The sequence below is a fragment of the Epinephelus moara genome, chromosome 9 (assembly GCF_006386435.1).
Source record: "Epinephelus moara isolate mb chromosome 9, YSFRI_EMoa_1.0, whole genome shotgun sequence".
NCBI classification, from domain to species: Eukaryota; Metazoa; Chordata; class Actinopteri; order Perciformes; family Serranidae; genus Epinephelus; species Epinephelus moara.
In genome coordinates this window covers 2,379,264-2,394,464 of record NC_065514.1, presented here as the reverse complement: position 1 = coordinate 2,394,464, position 15,201 = coordinate 2,379,264, and the positions used below count along the sequence as shown (strand labels likewise).

The 15,201-nt window shown below is 45.2% G+C and overlaps 1 protein-coding gene across 3 annotated transcripts in view; it reads right to left on the bottom strand.

Annotated features, from left to right (window-relative positions):
• rasgrf2a (Ras protein-specific guanine nucleotide-releasing factor 2a) overlaps positions 1-15,201 on the bottom strand; it is a 62,933-nt gene that overhangs the window by 16,681 nt on the left and 31,051 nt on the right. For 2 of the 3 annotated variants that reach the window (XR_007570508.1, XM_050053815.1), the window contains exons 2-16: positions 12,552-12,658; positions 10,969-11,116; positions 10,519-10,608; positions 8,237-8,490; positions 8,073-8,152; positions 7,509-7,702; positions 7,212-7,321; positions 7,011-7,129; positions 6,761-6,924; positions 4,781-4,847; positions 4,554-4,690; positions 4,384-4,466; positions 4,044-4,292; positions 2,203-2,295; positions 1,613-2,121 (exon numbers count right to left, since the gene is read on the bottom strand). Coding sequence is in view for 2 of the 3 variants with exons in the window: in XM_050053815.1 (XP_049909772.1) it covers positions 1,613-2,121; positions 2,203-2,295; positions 4,044-4,292; positions 4,384-4,466; positions 4,554-4,690; positions 4,781-4,847; positions 6,761-6,924; positions 7,011-7,129; positions 7,212-7,321; positions 7,509-7,702; positions 8,073-8,152; positions 8,237-8,490; positions 10,519-10,608; positions 10,969-11,116; positions 12,552-12,658 (2,404 nt within the window). In the remaining variant the exon portion in view is untranslated. The remainder of the gene's footprint in view (positions 1-1,612; positions 2,122-2,202; positions 2,296-4,043; positions 4,293-4,383; positions 4,467-4,553; positions 4,691-4,780; positions 4,848-6,760; positions 6,925-7,010; positions 7,130-7,211; positions 7,322-7,508; positions 7,703-8,072; positions 8,153-8,236; positions 8,491-10,518; positions 10,609-10,968; positions 11,117-12,551; positions 12,659-15,201) is intronic. The other variant, XM_050053816.1, reaches the window with a different exon arrangement.

The window sequence follows — 15,201 nt, the reverse complement described above, 5'->3', positions numbered from 1 at the left end:
GGGCCCCTGGGCACAGACATACAAAGGACCCCACCACCTCTCCCACACAGGAGGCAAGACACACACACTCTGGTGGTGTCTCTTTGTGGTTGTTTTGTGTCTCTTTGGTTTTTGAGTCTCTGGTTGTTTTTTTGTCTATTTGTGGTTGTTTTGAGTCTCTTTGGTTTTTGAGTCTCTGGTTGTTTTTTGTCTCTTTGGGTCGTTTTGAGTCTCTTTGGGTTGTTTTGAGTCTCTGTTTTTTGAGTCTCTTTGTGGTTGTTTTGAGTCTCTTTGGGTTGTTTTGAGTCTCTTTGTTTTTTGAGTCTCCTTGTGGTTGTTTTGAGTCTCTTTGGGTTATTTTGAGTCTCCTTGTGGTTGTTTTTTGTCTCTTTGTAGTTGTGTTGTGTCTCCTTGGGTTGTTTTGAGGTTGAGTTTATTGTTGTCTTTTGTGTCTTTTTGATCATTTTGTCACTTTGTTTCTCCTTGTAGTTATGTTGAGTGTCTCTGTGGTGATTTTGTGTCTCCTTGTGAATATTTTGAGTTCTTGTAGTAATTTAGGTCTCATTAAGATCCTTTTGTCTTTTTTGCTCATTTTGTCACTTTGTAATCATGTTGTTTCTACTTGTGGTTGTTTAAAGGATTCTTTTGTAGACTTTCGGGTCTCTTTGAGGTAATTTTGTGTCTTTTTTCACCATTTTGTGTCACTTTGTGGTTGTTTTGTGTCTCGTTGCAGTCCCTTTGCATTTCTTTGTCTTTTTGTGTTTCTTTGTGGTCATTTTGAGTCTTTTACTAGTCCGCACAAATTGGAGTCACTTTGGGTCCCTGGGCCTGTACCTGGAAGGAACATTCAGTAATCCATCCGTGATTGGCTCATATTGGCCTGATGAGTGACACCTGATCATGAAATATGATCATTTGTATCACCAACGCCTCTAAATTCACCATATGAATCCACCTGTTCTGCTGTTTGTGTGTGGGAGTAAAATACAATGCACAACACGTATTCTTTGTTTCAGAGGAGATCTATAAATACTGCGTCTGGATAAAAATAAATCTGCAGTGTAACCTCTGAATGAGCAAGAGCTGTTGTTCATGTGCATCTTTGGCCTGCAGGGTCATGAGCTGCAGCACTTTGGGCGTTACTGGAGAGCTCTCCATTTCACCCATTTAATAAGGGGGGGGGGGCACTTCAGCTGCCATGTAACGGCTCTGTTTTTATGTCTTCATTTTCTTCCTCTCCAATTTGTTGTCAGAGATTTTCTGACCTGGTGCTCTGCTGCTGTTTTTGTAGTGAACAAGCTGTCGGCTGGAGCCAGATGGTGATCTAAGAGCATGATTATTCCTCCGTTGGGTAACGGTGACCCATTTATGTCTCCCGTTCCCGACTCTGTCTGGGTTGGCGGGTCACTATCAGTGATGTGTCAGATTCTAGTTTAATATCAGTTATAAATAAATCATGCACCATTTGAAGTCACTTTCAGGTCTCGCAGTCGATGACAGAGCTTTCTAAACTTTCCCTGTTTTTAAACCTCATTCCAGCAGTCGACTCCGAGGCGTGTGCCCACACATGTGCTGATGTTCACATGAGACTGACAGAGTGTGAATCATATGCTTTTGTGCTCCAGCTACATACCCCTGCGGATGCTGCGCCTCAGCTTCCCACAGAAGGCGTCAATGCGAGGCAGCTCTCCGCTGACGTCCTCCCCTGCAGCTGGGCTCAGCTCTGGGGAGCTGGGACCGCGGCTGAGGTCCAGAGGGGCCTTGGTGGAGAAGGGGGGCGGCGAGGACATCCCGGAGGCCTGGGGGAGGCTGGGAGAGCGCGTGGCGGTGGGTGGAGGGGAGGAAAAGCCAGAGGGGGGCCTGGTTGAGTTGGGAGGAGGAGAGGAGATGGAGGGGCTGTGACTGGAGGTGGGGGAGTTGGCTGCGGAGGAGGTGGGGGTGGTGGACAGATCCAAGGCTCCAGCTTTCCCACTGACGGGGGAACTGAGGGAGAGCTTGCGGCTGTGGACGGGCGAGGAGGTGCGAGAGGGGATGGTGAGAGGCGGAGGAGAGGAGAACTTGCGGCACAGCCTCGGGGACTTGTTGTTCAGGGGGTCCGTCCCCCACGAGCCCTGGTTGGTGGCGAAGAAGAGCTCCAGAGACCTGAGAGGGACAGAAGAAGAACTAAGCTGCAGATGTGACTCTGACAGACACTGAAGCTAAAACTCTACTGATGGTATTTACTTGGACTGGTCCAGGGCAAGCTGTGTGATCTTCAGACTGTAGTCAGGACAGAGGGACATGATGGACAAACGATCACATGAGTGTTGCTCGATCCTGGGACAGTGACAGGAAGAGGAGGAAGAGGAGGTGTACGGCAGGGTGACAGATGAAGAGAGGGGGTGAATGAGGAGAGCAGGATGAAATGAACAACAGAGAATGTGGAGATGGAGTCAGTGTCCTGCAGCATGAGTGTGTTACATGAGAGGAGAGGGAAGACAATCAGGGAGAATGAATGTGGAAACAAATGAACACAATCAGGAAAACAGTGGTGAAGGAAGTATTACGATTAGGGCTGTCCTGATCCGATCTCAAGGATCTGTATCAGAGTTGATCAAGGCATCCTTTAACTGATCAGGATGGGATTGGTTATATTCATCTATACAGAGCTCCATCTGATCCTTTGCTTTATGCCACACAGCTGTTTTTACTCACAAAGCTTTCATGCATTTATGTTGTTTACCAAAGTTACGAGCTCTCATTTCATTTCAGCTCAGTGTGAGAGTGTCTTGCATCACCACGCCACTGCAAGCTCAAAAGAAAAAGACTGCGCACGAGACTGCCAATTAGTCAGTAGGAAATTATCAATGTCGCCTTATCCGTGCAAAACATGTACAGACAACAAAAATGAATGCTGACCGGAACACAGTTCATCCATGTAACAAAAACAAACACTTTAAGTGGCTGTATGATGGTGCAAACATGCCCTGTTTTTGTCACTGACAGGCTCAGACTGTTATTCTAAGTGTCTGACAACATCAAGGAAAAGGTCCCCACAGAGATAGACTTTTTTTTTAAGACAAGATCCTTTTCAACTACAGGAAACAGCCCCAAAATTGCTATAGCCAAAACCCACAAGCCTCCATTTAAATAGTGCTTGTTGTTACCACTGACAGGCTCAGATTGTTATACATGTTTGACAACATCAAGGAAAGGGTCCTTACAGAGAAAGATGTTTTTGTTAATAAGAAAGGTCATTTTTGTTTGACAGGAAACAGCCCCAAAATTATGATTGCCACCAGATTATTATTCTAAGTGTCTGGCAACATTTTGGAAAGGATCCCTACAGAGATAGAGCTTTGTGTTAATGAGTAAGATCCTTTTTGTTTAACCAGAAACAGCCCTGAAATCACCATCACCAAACCCACCAGACTCCATTTAAATAAACAGTNACAACAAGCACTATTTAAATGGAGGCTTGTGGGTTTTGGCTATAGCAATTTTGGGGCTGTTTCCTGTAGTTGAAAAGGATCTTGTCTTAAAAAAAAAGTCTATCTCTGTGGGGACCTTTTCCTTGATGTTGTCAGACATGTATAACAATCTGAGCCTGTCAGTGTCAAAAACAAGCACAATTTAAATGGAGTCTGGTGGGTTTGGTGACGGTGATTTCAGGGCTGTTTCTGGTTAAACAAAAAGGATCTTACTCTTTAACACAAAGCTCTATCTCTGTAGGGATCCTTTCATAATGTTGTCAGACACTTAGAATAACAATCTGAGCCTGTCAGTGACAAAAACAAACACTTTTAGTGGTCGTAAAATGATGATGCACAAATGCCCCATGAGGTTACATTGCAGCCTGTTTCTCAGTTGCCATCTGCAGACATCTTGTTCAATACTGAACCAGTTTCAAATGTTGTTGTCTCTATTTGTCTCTGAGACACAAATACATGAAAAATAGAGCCCAGGCTAAAAAACACTAAAGTTACCCTCTAAGTAGTTGAATAAATGCACTTAGTAAGGCTCCATCACTGCAGCGATGTTCCACACCTACAGAAGGTGGAGCACTTTAAAGCAGTGACATGTACCTGACAGGTATGGAGGTAAACGGCTTCTTGTAGATGTCGGCCAGCTTGTCGATGACCACGGCCGCTGTGGTGAAGATCCTGTACGTGTGGAGGAAGGTGTTGAGGAAGTCTATGGAGAGGAACCGCAGGTCTGTCAGTCGCTCCAGCAGCCGCTCCACGCTGGCGTATCGGATCTGAGGGACCTTGCAGGAGTTGAGCGTCTTGCTGAAGCAGATGTCGATGTCGTCTTTGTGCAGTCGGGCGTCAGATCTTAAAGAAATAAAATGAACTGTGTTAAGTTAAAGGTTGAGGTGATATTTTTATTGGAGATCTTCCTTTTCTCGAAGTCGTCTCTTCTTACTTGATCATGTGCGGCACCGAAACTTTGGAGTTCTCCTCAAACACGCTGGTCATCAGGCCGTTACATCGGATGTTATCGATGCACTGAAACAGAAATTTGGTGACACTTTCAGTCGTCTTTAATCCCACATTAAAAGAGATCTTCCACAGCTTTAAACAGTCAGCGTCTACCTGGCTGATGTCACTGGTCCAGGCGGCCTTTTCTTGACGAGACGGCGCCAAGAGGACGACAGAGAAGGACTGACCGTCCGGAGGCTCCACCACGATCTTGAACTCCAGGTGGCTGAAGCCTTGACCTGCTGCGTTATCTGTAACGTTAAACACACCATCAGCGCCTCGTTCAACAGCAAACGTTGACGTTAAGAAACGAGAAATGATGTGGTATGACAGATACTCACAGTCCTCATCGCTGGCGTCTAGTTCTTCGATGAGAGTGCACTCTATCAGAGACAACGTGCCTCCTTGCTGTTGGGGAAGAAAAGTTCAGCATCTGATTGGTGCTGAAAAACTACTTCACTGGGAAGGTGTTAAACTTTACTTTTAGGGATTTCAATGACATCTGTACCCAGCATTCAGTGATTACCAGGAGTGGAAGTAACAGATTACTTTTTGTTATGTTGTACTTCCCTAAGTATCACCAGCCCTGATTCACTGTGTGAGAATGGACTGAATGAGTATTATATCCTGATTCATTGTCTTTCCATCCCTGGTGATCAGTAACTTTAGAACTGTACGTGACACTAAGGCGTCTAGTTTCAGAAAGGCAGCGTGAGGTGATGGACAGAGCAGTGTATCTTAGATTTAAGGGAGTAATTTAAGTTCTGTTGTAGCTACAGTAATAAAGGAATACTGCTCCCCCCAAATCATCAGTTACTGACCCTGTGTTACATTGAATTCAGGGATGTAACTGATATACAAATAGTCATTTGGGGAGTGAAGTGAGTTTACACAATGAATTTATGATGGTTTTCTTTGAAATCAGCCACAGCATGATGTTACAGGGACTGTGTGTCCCGTCCTGAAGCTCAGCACATAACAGGATTGACACTTAGCCACACATTTGCAAAGCCTGGTAAGACCATCCTCATGACGTGAGCTTAAGGGCCTGTCCCATTTCTACCCCTTAAATCTTCCACTCGGTACTGAGTGCCCTCGTTTGTGAGATAACCCTTGATGAGGGAAGTGAGAGATATTAGGGTAGAGATCTTTCCCTAAGAAATGGGACACCACTTCAGGCAAATCGGCGTGGCCGATGTGCAGGCATACGTCACGCGTAGTAGCGACGCAAGATACCGGTAGTCATTCAGGTTTGAGAACGCCGGCTCCAGCGCTTGTGTTGTGGCGTGCTCTCCATCTGATGAATGAACGGAGAAGAAATGCTGAAAACAGGAGGCGCCTTCGACGTCTTCTAGTTCTGATTGATTTTGTTCGGTTAAGTCGATTTGTTTAAATATTTTGACGCTGTGTTCAACTGAGTTGCTGATGAGTTCACGCTAGTCCAACCATCTGTTGTTTGTATAGCCTACATTACGATCGTACAGCAACAAATTGTTTTCCAAAACTTGCAGAAGTTGCTGACTTCACAAGGTGTTCTGGGAAATTTCATCTTCCACTTCGCTGAGAGTGTGGGTCGGGGCTCCCTTGGAATCTAGGGCGGGTTTTAAGTGTTGGAAACCACTTCCACTACCTCAGTTCTGTTTTGGGACACCACGAGCCTAAACGTGAACGCGCACAACCAAGTGCAAGTGGGTATTTCTAGGGGAAGTGTGGGTATTGGGACAGGCCCTAACATTCAGTTTGGACCTCAAACACTTTACAGAAATTAAAATGATCCAATTGGGGCCAATCAGGGATCCACATTGTAGCTGACAACATAAGCAGCCAATCAGGGGCTGCTACAGGCTGCAGCTTTTAGAACAGTAATGGCGGCTTCCAAAGCAACAAGCGCAAACTCTAACAGCAAAAATACTTAGGACACAGGTGTGGCACGACCTGTCAGCCGCCATCATTATAATCAACTCAAGCTGCTACACTGAACATAGACACCGTGTTTGCCCGTGCGCACTGCTCAACTCTATTTTTGCACAGCAGTAAGTGTGCAAAAGTGTGATTTAGCAACTGTCTCCGTCAGTGAAGAAGAAAATGTTCCTCATGTTTTGTTTTGCTGATTGGCTGAAGGAGTCTGTCAATGTGAGTGCTCCCGTCTGCTGAAAGTGTTTGTGGCGGCACTGAGAGAGACACGTTGAGCTCACGTCATCAGGATGGTCTCACCAGGCTTACATTTGCATCACTACATGTTAAACAACTTCTCCACAGTACTTGTCAGGACTAATTCCATTGTGTTGAGATGAATGTGTCTGTGGACAGGTGAGTCTGACCTTCAGCAGGTGAAGCTTTCCTCCAGATGTTCGTGTGCAGATCAGGAAGTGTTTGGTGAACAGGAAACACTGTCGCTCTCCTTCCTTCCTCAGCGAGAGGGAGCCCAGCCGGACCTTACTGAGCATCCCGCGCTCGCTGCTGGACGGCAGCTGGATGAGGGAGCCTGTTCACAGAGACGCAGTCAGCAGTGAGTGAAAGCTGGTGGAATGAAATGATGTGGTGACGGCGGGTGTCACAGAGGAAGCTCACCCTGTCTGACGAAGGTCTGACTGGTGTCTAACAGGATGTCACAGCCCTCTACGATCATCCTCTCTATGGCCAGGTTCTTCCTGATGTTCTCTGTGTCGCTCACTTCATCGTGCATCATCCTGACAACACCAACAATCATCATCATCATCACCACCACCTCTTCTATCGTTACATATATCTGTGAGATGTGCACACGCTCACTTCGACAGCTCCTCCAGTTTGGATTTGGCAAACTCCAGACTCTTCCGCTCCACGTGTTCATGAGGTGTGTGAGCCAGCAGCTCGTGGAGAGTGATGATGTATCGAGGAATCTGAAACACAGAGGTCATTAGTGGATGTTTGAAATGTACATGTTGGAAACCCTGCATCCAAAACCAAAGTAAAAGCATGTATCGGTAATATCTAGTTAAAGTATGGAAAGTAAAAGTACTCATGGAGCAGTAAAATGTTCCCTGTCAGTGTTCGACTATCTCAGATGTGCTTTGGTGTGTGAACTACCTGGAACATGGGATATGTGAGGAACGTCTCCAGCATCCGTCCCTCACACGCAGCGTTGGACTCGTACTGTTTGAGCAGCTTGTCAAAGTCTCTGTTCTGCTTACAGTTGGCTAGGACCTGCAGACTGTACTGATGGTTACGCACAAACTCCTGGTAGATGTTGAGCATCGGCAGCAGGATGTCAAACAGGTCCGCTGGGTGTTGAAAGGAAAAACACAACACGTAAACTAAAGTTTAAGATAGACAAGCCTGAATCGGCAGAGGGTGCTAACACGTCTACGCTCATGCTTCCATGCTCCCGTTTAACTGGCATGATCACAAACATTTGACCTCCTGGGGTGAAAACTGTGGCTGCCAAGGAGTGGGAAAGTTTTTTGTGGACTGACTGACAGAGCAGCTACAGAGCTGCTAGTCGTGGACATCCTGCAAATTTTTAGGGAGTTGGGACAATCAGTCAGAAATCACTCCAACTGAGGTTTGCAGTCTTGCGATGCACATTGTGATTAATCAGCTAAAACATGCAGCAGTCTAAAGAGACAGGACTGTGAGCTATGCAGCACTCACCCAGAACCAGAGTGGGCCAGTTGGCGATCCGAGCTTTCAGTCCTTGATGGAAGATCTCGTGCAGAAACATGATCGTCTCACTAGAGAGAAACAGATTCTTACTGTAACTATAAACTAGAAGATGAAATCTTTGCTGGTATTTCACCGTGACACAAAATAAAAACCTGTTGAGGAAGATGCTGCTGACGTCATCGTGGCTGATGGGAGGCTTCTTGGAGCTGGCGGCCATGCGCAGCGGCCGCAGGAAACAGTTGACCAGGATGGAGAGCTGGTGGACGTACTCCGTCTCGGCCTCCACCATGTTGAAGACGATCTGATTCCTCTTCCTCATGCTCTCGGCGTGAGGGGAACAGATGTAGTCCTGGACGATGATCTTCCACTTCCTGCGGCACAGCCAGCCGCGCATGAAGCTCTGCACCTGCACAGACACACGACACCAGGTGACTCTCTACGTTCTTTTATTACATGAAACCAACAGAGGTGGAGGAAGTATTCAGATACTTTACTTTGGTAAAAGTACTAAGTCTTCCATCTGATGTTTTTGGATAAATATTCCAGCTGCATAAATGTGTCATTTCACCACTGTAGATGTTTCACGTTATGTTCATTTTAACTCCTTATACTGTTGGGTCATTTAATCTACAGCACTGCATCATATTCTACACTGCTCAAAAAATTAAGGGAACTCTTAATAGTCAGAGTGTAACAGGAAGTCAGTTAAACTTCAGGGATATCAATCTATCCATTTAGGAAGCACTCTCCTGCTCTCTCCTTATCCTTCCTGACTGACTCTTCTCTAGTTTGGTCTCCTGCTAGTGTCCTTGTCACTACTGGTAGCATGAGGCCGTACCTGCAGCCCAATCAGGCTGCACAGGTAGTCCAGCTCCTCCAGGGTGGCACATCCATACGTGCACTCGCAGGAAGGTTTGCTGTGTCAGGGCCGTAGAAGGGCATCAACCCAGCAGCAGGACCGCTATCTGCTCCTTTGTGTGAGGAGGAACAGGAGGAGCACTGCCAGAGCCCTACAACATGACCTCCAGCAGGCTACTGGTGTGCATGTTTCTGACCACACTGTCAGAAACAGACTCCATGAGGGTGGCATGAGGGCCCCACGTCCTCTAGTGGGACCTGTGCTCACAGCCCAGCACCGTGCAGCTCCATCATTCACCAGAGAACACCAGAACTGGAAGGTCCACCATTGGCGCCCCGTTCTCTTCACAGATGAGAGCAGGTTCACACTGAGCACATGTGACAGGCGTGAAAGAGTCTGGAGACGCCGTGGTGAATGTCATGCTGCTTGTGACATCATCCAGCATGACCAGTTTGGTGGTGGATAGGGTTGGGACTCGTTAGGATTTTAACAATTCCGATTCCTTACCGATTCCTACATTATATTCATTATACTTGCTATACTTAAACAAGTATATAATAAACACAAATGCAGTCATACAAATACAAAAACTTTATTCTAACTGTTGCACAATTAGATGAAAATACACATTTGTGTGTGGTGTGTATTTCAGATTTAGAGCTTGTATCATCTCCCTGAGAATATATAACAACAAAAAGTGATTCTCTGATTTCTACAGTAATCGGGAGCAGTCGGACGTCCCGCTGCCCGCTCCCGTCTCAAACAAGGAGGTCTCCCTCTCCGCTGAGCACCCACGGTGCACGCCCAGCCTGTTAAATAGCCTGTAACCATGACAACTGTGTGACACAAACTCAGTGCTTTAGTGATTAAATAATGTCGGGCTCGGTCGGGTTCCGACAGAAATATACGGCCCGTGCTGTACTCTAATGGAAATGCACGTGACGTGTTTTTTTTACAATCTAGGAACAGTTTGCAGGAACCGTTACTCCAAATGTGATGGAACCGGAACTTTGGACCCGGTTCCAAAAAAGAACCGGATCCGGATCCCAACCCTAGTGGTGGGTCAGTGATGGTCTGGGGAGGCAGATCCTTGGAGGGTCACACACCAAAGACTGTCCAGGAGTTCACTGATGCCCTGATCCAGGTCTGGGAGGAGATCCCCCAGGACACCATCCGCAAACACAGATGTTATCAGGAGGTCATACAGGCATGCGAGGGCCTTATGAGTTGCATCAGTCTGTGATTTCAATGTTTTCTTAGATTTTCAGTGTGATTTTCAATCCAGCCCTCAGTGGGTTGATAATTTTGGTTTCCGCTGACCGTTGTTACGTCATTTTGTTCTCAACAAATTATACAATGCACATCAGTAAAGATTTAACGATTGAATAATTCGTTCATCAAGATCTGACGTGTGATTTAAGTGTTCCCTTAATTTTTTTGAGCACTGTAGACTGAAGAGTAGCTCTACAGGGAAGAGGTAAAACATGTTTTTTTTTAGGGTGAACTGTCCCTTTAAGTGAAGTACTTCAGTAACTGTACTTAGTTACATTTCAGCACTGGAAACCAGCAGTTTACCTTTTTGATCTTTTTAATATCTGAGTCCTCCTCCTCCTGGTTGTTCTGGTACGGCAGCATCCTCTCCTTGGTTTTATTCAACACAACAATCTGAAACAACAACAGTCTCCATGTGGACACACACCGGGCACAGGGAGGGTAAAATATTCATGAACCCACTTCAGAGGTTGAAAACAACAAATATCTGGTTGCATGATGAGGAAGTAATGGTCCTGGAAATCACTGGAGCCCCGCTGAGCTTTCATTTCTCACACATACACACACACACACACACACACACACACACACACGAGCTCCAGAACTCAAGTGCTTTCCCATCATGCCAGATGCATTTGCATGTTTTGATCTGCATCTGAGCACCCGTACACATTCATGTGTGTGTGTGTGTGTGTGTGTGTGTGTGTGTTTATGTATGCATGCACACGCAGATGTGGATGCACTCATGCATACTTCGGCTTTAAGCCTCTCGATCTCGGTGTCCTGGTCCTCCAGCTGGGTGCGGAGCTGATTGGCTGCGATCTTCTCCGTCTCCATGATCTGGACCAGGTGGATGTACTTCTGCATCAGGATCTCACGCTCGATGATGATGTCAGAGTAACTAAAGGGAGACGAGAGGGTGAGGTCTGTAACTCAACACAAACCGAGAGCTTCATCTCACAAGCTCGTACTTTAATTGAGCATTTCTATTTTACCCTGTTTTATACTTTTACTCCAGTAAATCTCAGACCGCTACACGATAAAACAGACGATTATAACACTGTGCATATTAACACCTTTCCTCTGCATACTTCAAGAACACTTTGCTTTAAATTCAGGTCCTTCACTTGTAAAGGACTATTTTTAGACGATAGTATTTCTACTTTTACTGCATTAAAAGTTGTGAGCGTCAATAAGCAACAATCACACAGAAACACGTCGTCATGCACGATTAAATGAAGGTGGTTTCATGTGCATCGTATTTTCTCCTGAATGTTCAGATAGACACAAACAGAGAGGCAGAGAGGTCGAGATCAAGTCTGTGATGTAACCAGTGTAGCAATACAGCACCAGTGTGACCTAAATGTGAACCGCTGCGAGCAGAACACGTCCGTGTTAGTGCACAAACACACACACACACACACACACACACACACACAAACATACTCTCAGATGTTAAACAAATATGGGATAACACGTGGTCGTTCAGTCAAACGTGCATCAGCACTAAAACACAGCAGAAAGTAGAGAAACAGTTTGACTTGTTAACACCTTACTGATAAAACTGTAAAGAGTTACTGACACTGCATGAAGCTTTTCACTGCTGAAGGACGGTCTCATAAAACTGGGTATACAAAACCGTACTAATGAACCTTCATTAATATAGGCCTATATTTTATCTCCAAGTGCACGTCACACACTGAGCGAGCCGCCTGTTAATGACGCTGTGGGCTAATGGGCATGTAGCTACTTCCATGTTTCAGATGATACGTCATGTTTGTAGTCGACCAATGAAGATGAGTTTACATATCACCTTGGGTTCGTCCTTCACCTTCTCAAAATGATCCCACACTTTGGATTTCCTGCCCGACATGTTATTAACTAGCCTGTGGAATAACCGCAGGTACCAGCCCTGGAGATTAACCTGACTCCTGTCTGACTGCTGAGCGTGGACACTTCCTGTGTCTGTCCTTTCAAAGTAAAGTCACACATGGTCCAGTCATATAGGTTTGGATTTATTCTGACAAGGCATAGGTCCCTCTCTTGATCCGCTTTTATCCTCTTTGTGTCTGTGGTGGGCTTTGAGTGAGACAAGAGGCCTAAAATAGACACTGAAAACAATCAGGAGCCACTGGTATAATCTTTTAAAATGTTACCATGTTTTTAATCTCACGAGCTGTCAGATGAATGTAGTGCAATAAAAAGAACATTACCCTCCTAAATGTAGCACAGTAGAAGTATAGAGCAGCATAAGAGAGGAATAATAAGGCAAGGTACCTAAAACGTGTCCTGCAACAGACAAACAGCAGTGAATCTTGATGTTAGTCTTTTCTTACCTGGCCTGTTGGATGCACTCCACCCACTCATTACAGTCGGACTCTTCCTCTGTCCGCAGCTCCAGAGGTTTCTGTCCATCGTGGCCAAAAATCACCAGGAAGTAGTGCTGCAGAGGAGAAAACACAAATTTTATTTCACTTCAGTGCTGTAATTTCTCTGTGTGACACATTATGACATGAATCAGAATGAGCATCAGTGCTGGTAATTTCAGCCCTGTTTCCTTTGAGCAGTTCAGTTCAGTTCAGTTCAGTTCAGTTCAGTTCAGTTCAGTTCAGTACGCTTTTCTGTCTCCACAGTGAAAAGTTGTGGATGGTAGCAACAGAAGCGTTCCTTAGCGTCCCCATGTTTGGTCCCCCCTCTGTTGGGGTACCTAGCACACAGATCTGGTACTAAAAGGTGGAGCTGTGAACCCTGCAGTCTGATTGGTCAGTAGAGGACGGTCACTCTGCTCAGGGCTGAGTTGTGTCTGGTAATTATGAGATATGGATCAATATTTTCGGCCTATGATACGAAACACAATAAACAAATGTTGACATTAGCACAACAAACAGAATGGCGTGCCAGTCAGTCACGGTTCCCGGAGTGCCGGTCAGCTACAGCAGCACCACAGAGACAGAGTTATGTTCAAGAACAGGACTGTGTGCTGGTGTTGCTCTGCAGCTAGGAGATGTGAATGGAAACACATCCAACAAACTAACATCAGCCAGGATGAGGAAAAAACAAACCAGAGACCAGCTCCTTATTCTCGCCGCTTTCAGGCAGCCTTAGGACACAAAAGCAGAACGGGACACGCTGTAGACGTTACAGGTGCATTAATGGAAACACACTGAACATGATAACACACAGATGTGCCGATCACTGGCAGCCTTCTATGATGGAGTCTGTGATGACGTGACAACACACAATAAACTAAATAAACTTTTGTTACATTACCCCCAATACTGTCTTTCAATACTGTCAGAAAGCTGTGGGAATATACCTCTCTACATCCCATGTCTTATTAAACAGTCACATTTTAAAAACACTGCTCCACCTGATGTGAACGATGAGACGAGGACGAGCTTCAGCCTGATTCATTGACGGCAGAGTGAGGGTGAGACTAAGTTATTCGACTTTGAGTGTATTCCATCCATCATCTCTTTAACTTCAGTGATGACACTTCCTGTGTTCTCCTCCGTCACTCAGTCATTTTACACTCAGCTAAACCACATCCATCATTTAACTCCACAACAGGAGCTTAAACATCCGCATCATCAACATAAAGACCAGTTTCACCCCCAGCACTGACTCACAGGTCACGTCAGTACACATGAACGTTTACTTAAACAGCACTTATAAAGTGTGGAGTCACGGCGCTCTGACCGTCCAAACTGCTAAATATACCAGTGCTGATGCAACGTCACATTTCAGTCTTGTTGTTGTGAGCACAGTGAGGATCGATGCTTCCTGCTGCAGCTGTAATATCCACTGCATTAATGATACAGGAACTTGATCCTGTGCAGATCGACACATCCACAACTCTGCTGCACTGAAATGATAAACAAGCCATGATGTTCAGCAGCAGGATGTTCTCATGCACCACTCGTACATTATCCTATGAAAAGTACCAAAACTCGTACATATCCTGCGTGATGATGAGCCAGTGATTTGTGCATCATGTGACCGATGTGCTGGCAGGAGTAAAGAAGGAAGCGGTACCGAGCAGTCGACTAAAGGCCCAGTTATGCTCAACGTTAAATACAGATCCAGATACGGACGGAGCCTTCTGTCCGTGCTCTGCGTTCATTTCGTCCGTATTTCTGCATGTTTCCATAAAGCTTACGGACACCGGCCAAACGGAGCAGTACCACCGGGAACCGTGGGGGCAGTGTTGCTGTCACTACCCGATACGTAGCTCTAGTGAGACACAAAGAAGAAATAACAATTCAATACAGCGCTGAAGTCACGCCCCTTCCGGTGAAGCTCTTGGGACCTTAGATCGGAAAAAATATGAATGGCAGTGAATGAGGAGAGAAATATTGTCTTTTGGTCCCGTTTGAGTTGTGACATGAAATCTAAATATGTTGTTAATGAATTTAAAACATAAATTTTATGGTCAAGAAAGTCATACTTTGTGGTAAAACTGTTAAGATATAAGCTTTTGAAAAAACGTAATTAGAAAGACTACACAGGAGGCGGTCACATATGTGACGTCATAGCTTTCGCTCGCTTCCTGCAGCTTGGAGTGACTGCAGCCTGGCACAAAACACACAGACATCTTCAATCATAAATCGATTAATTATAAAACAGTGGAATTTCAGCGGGGAGTAGGGATAGACCGATATGGATTTTTTAGGGCCGATGCCGATTTTTTTCCATCACCCTTAGCCAATGACCGATTATGGACTACCGATTTTCTTGAGCCGATATTTGGGGCCGATACTGCTTTTGCTCCCTCAATTTACATTAAAAAAAAATGACACAATGATAACAAATATTACAGGTCTCAAGTTTAAAATAAGAAACATTTATTGAACAGTAAAAAATACTAAAACAAGATGGAAAGTTGAGGTAGAACAGGTAGAATATTATTATTATTATTATTATACATTCAAATAAAAAAAAGAGTTCAGTGCTCTTAAATCTTCCAGTAATGTCTTTATAAAATAA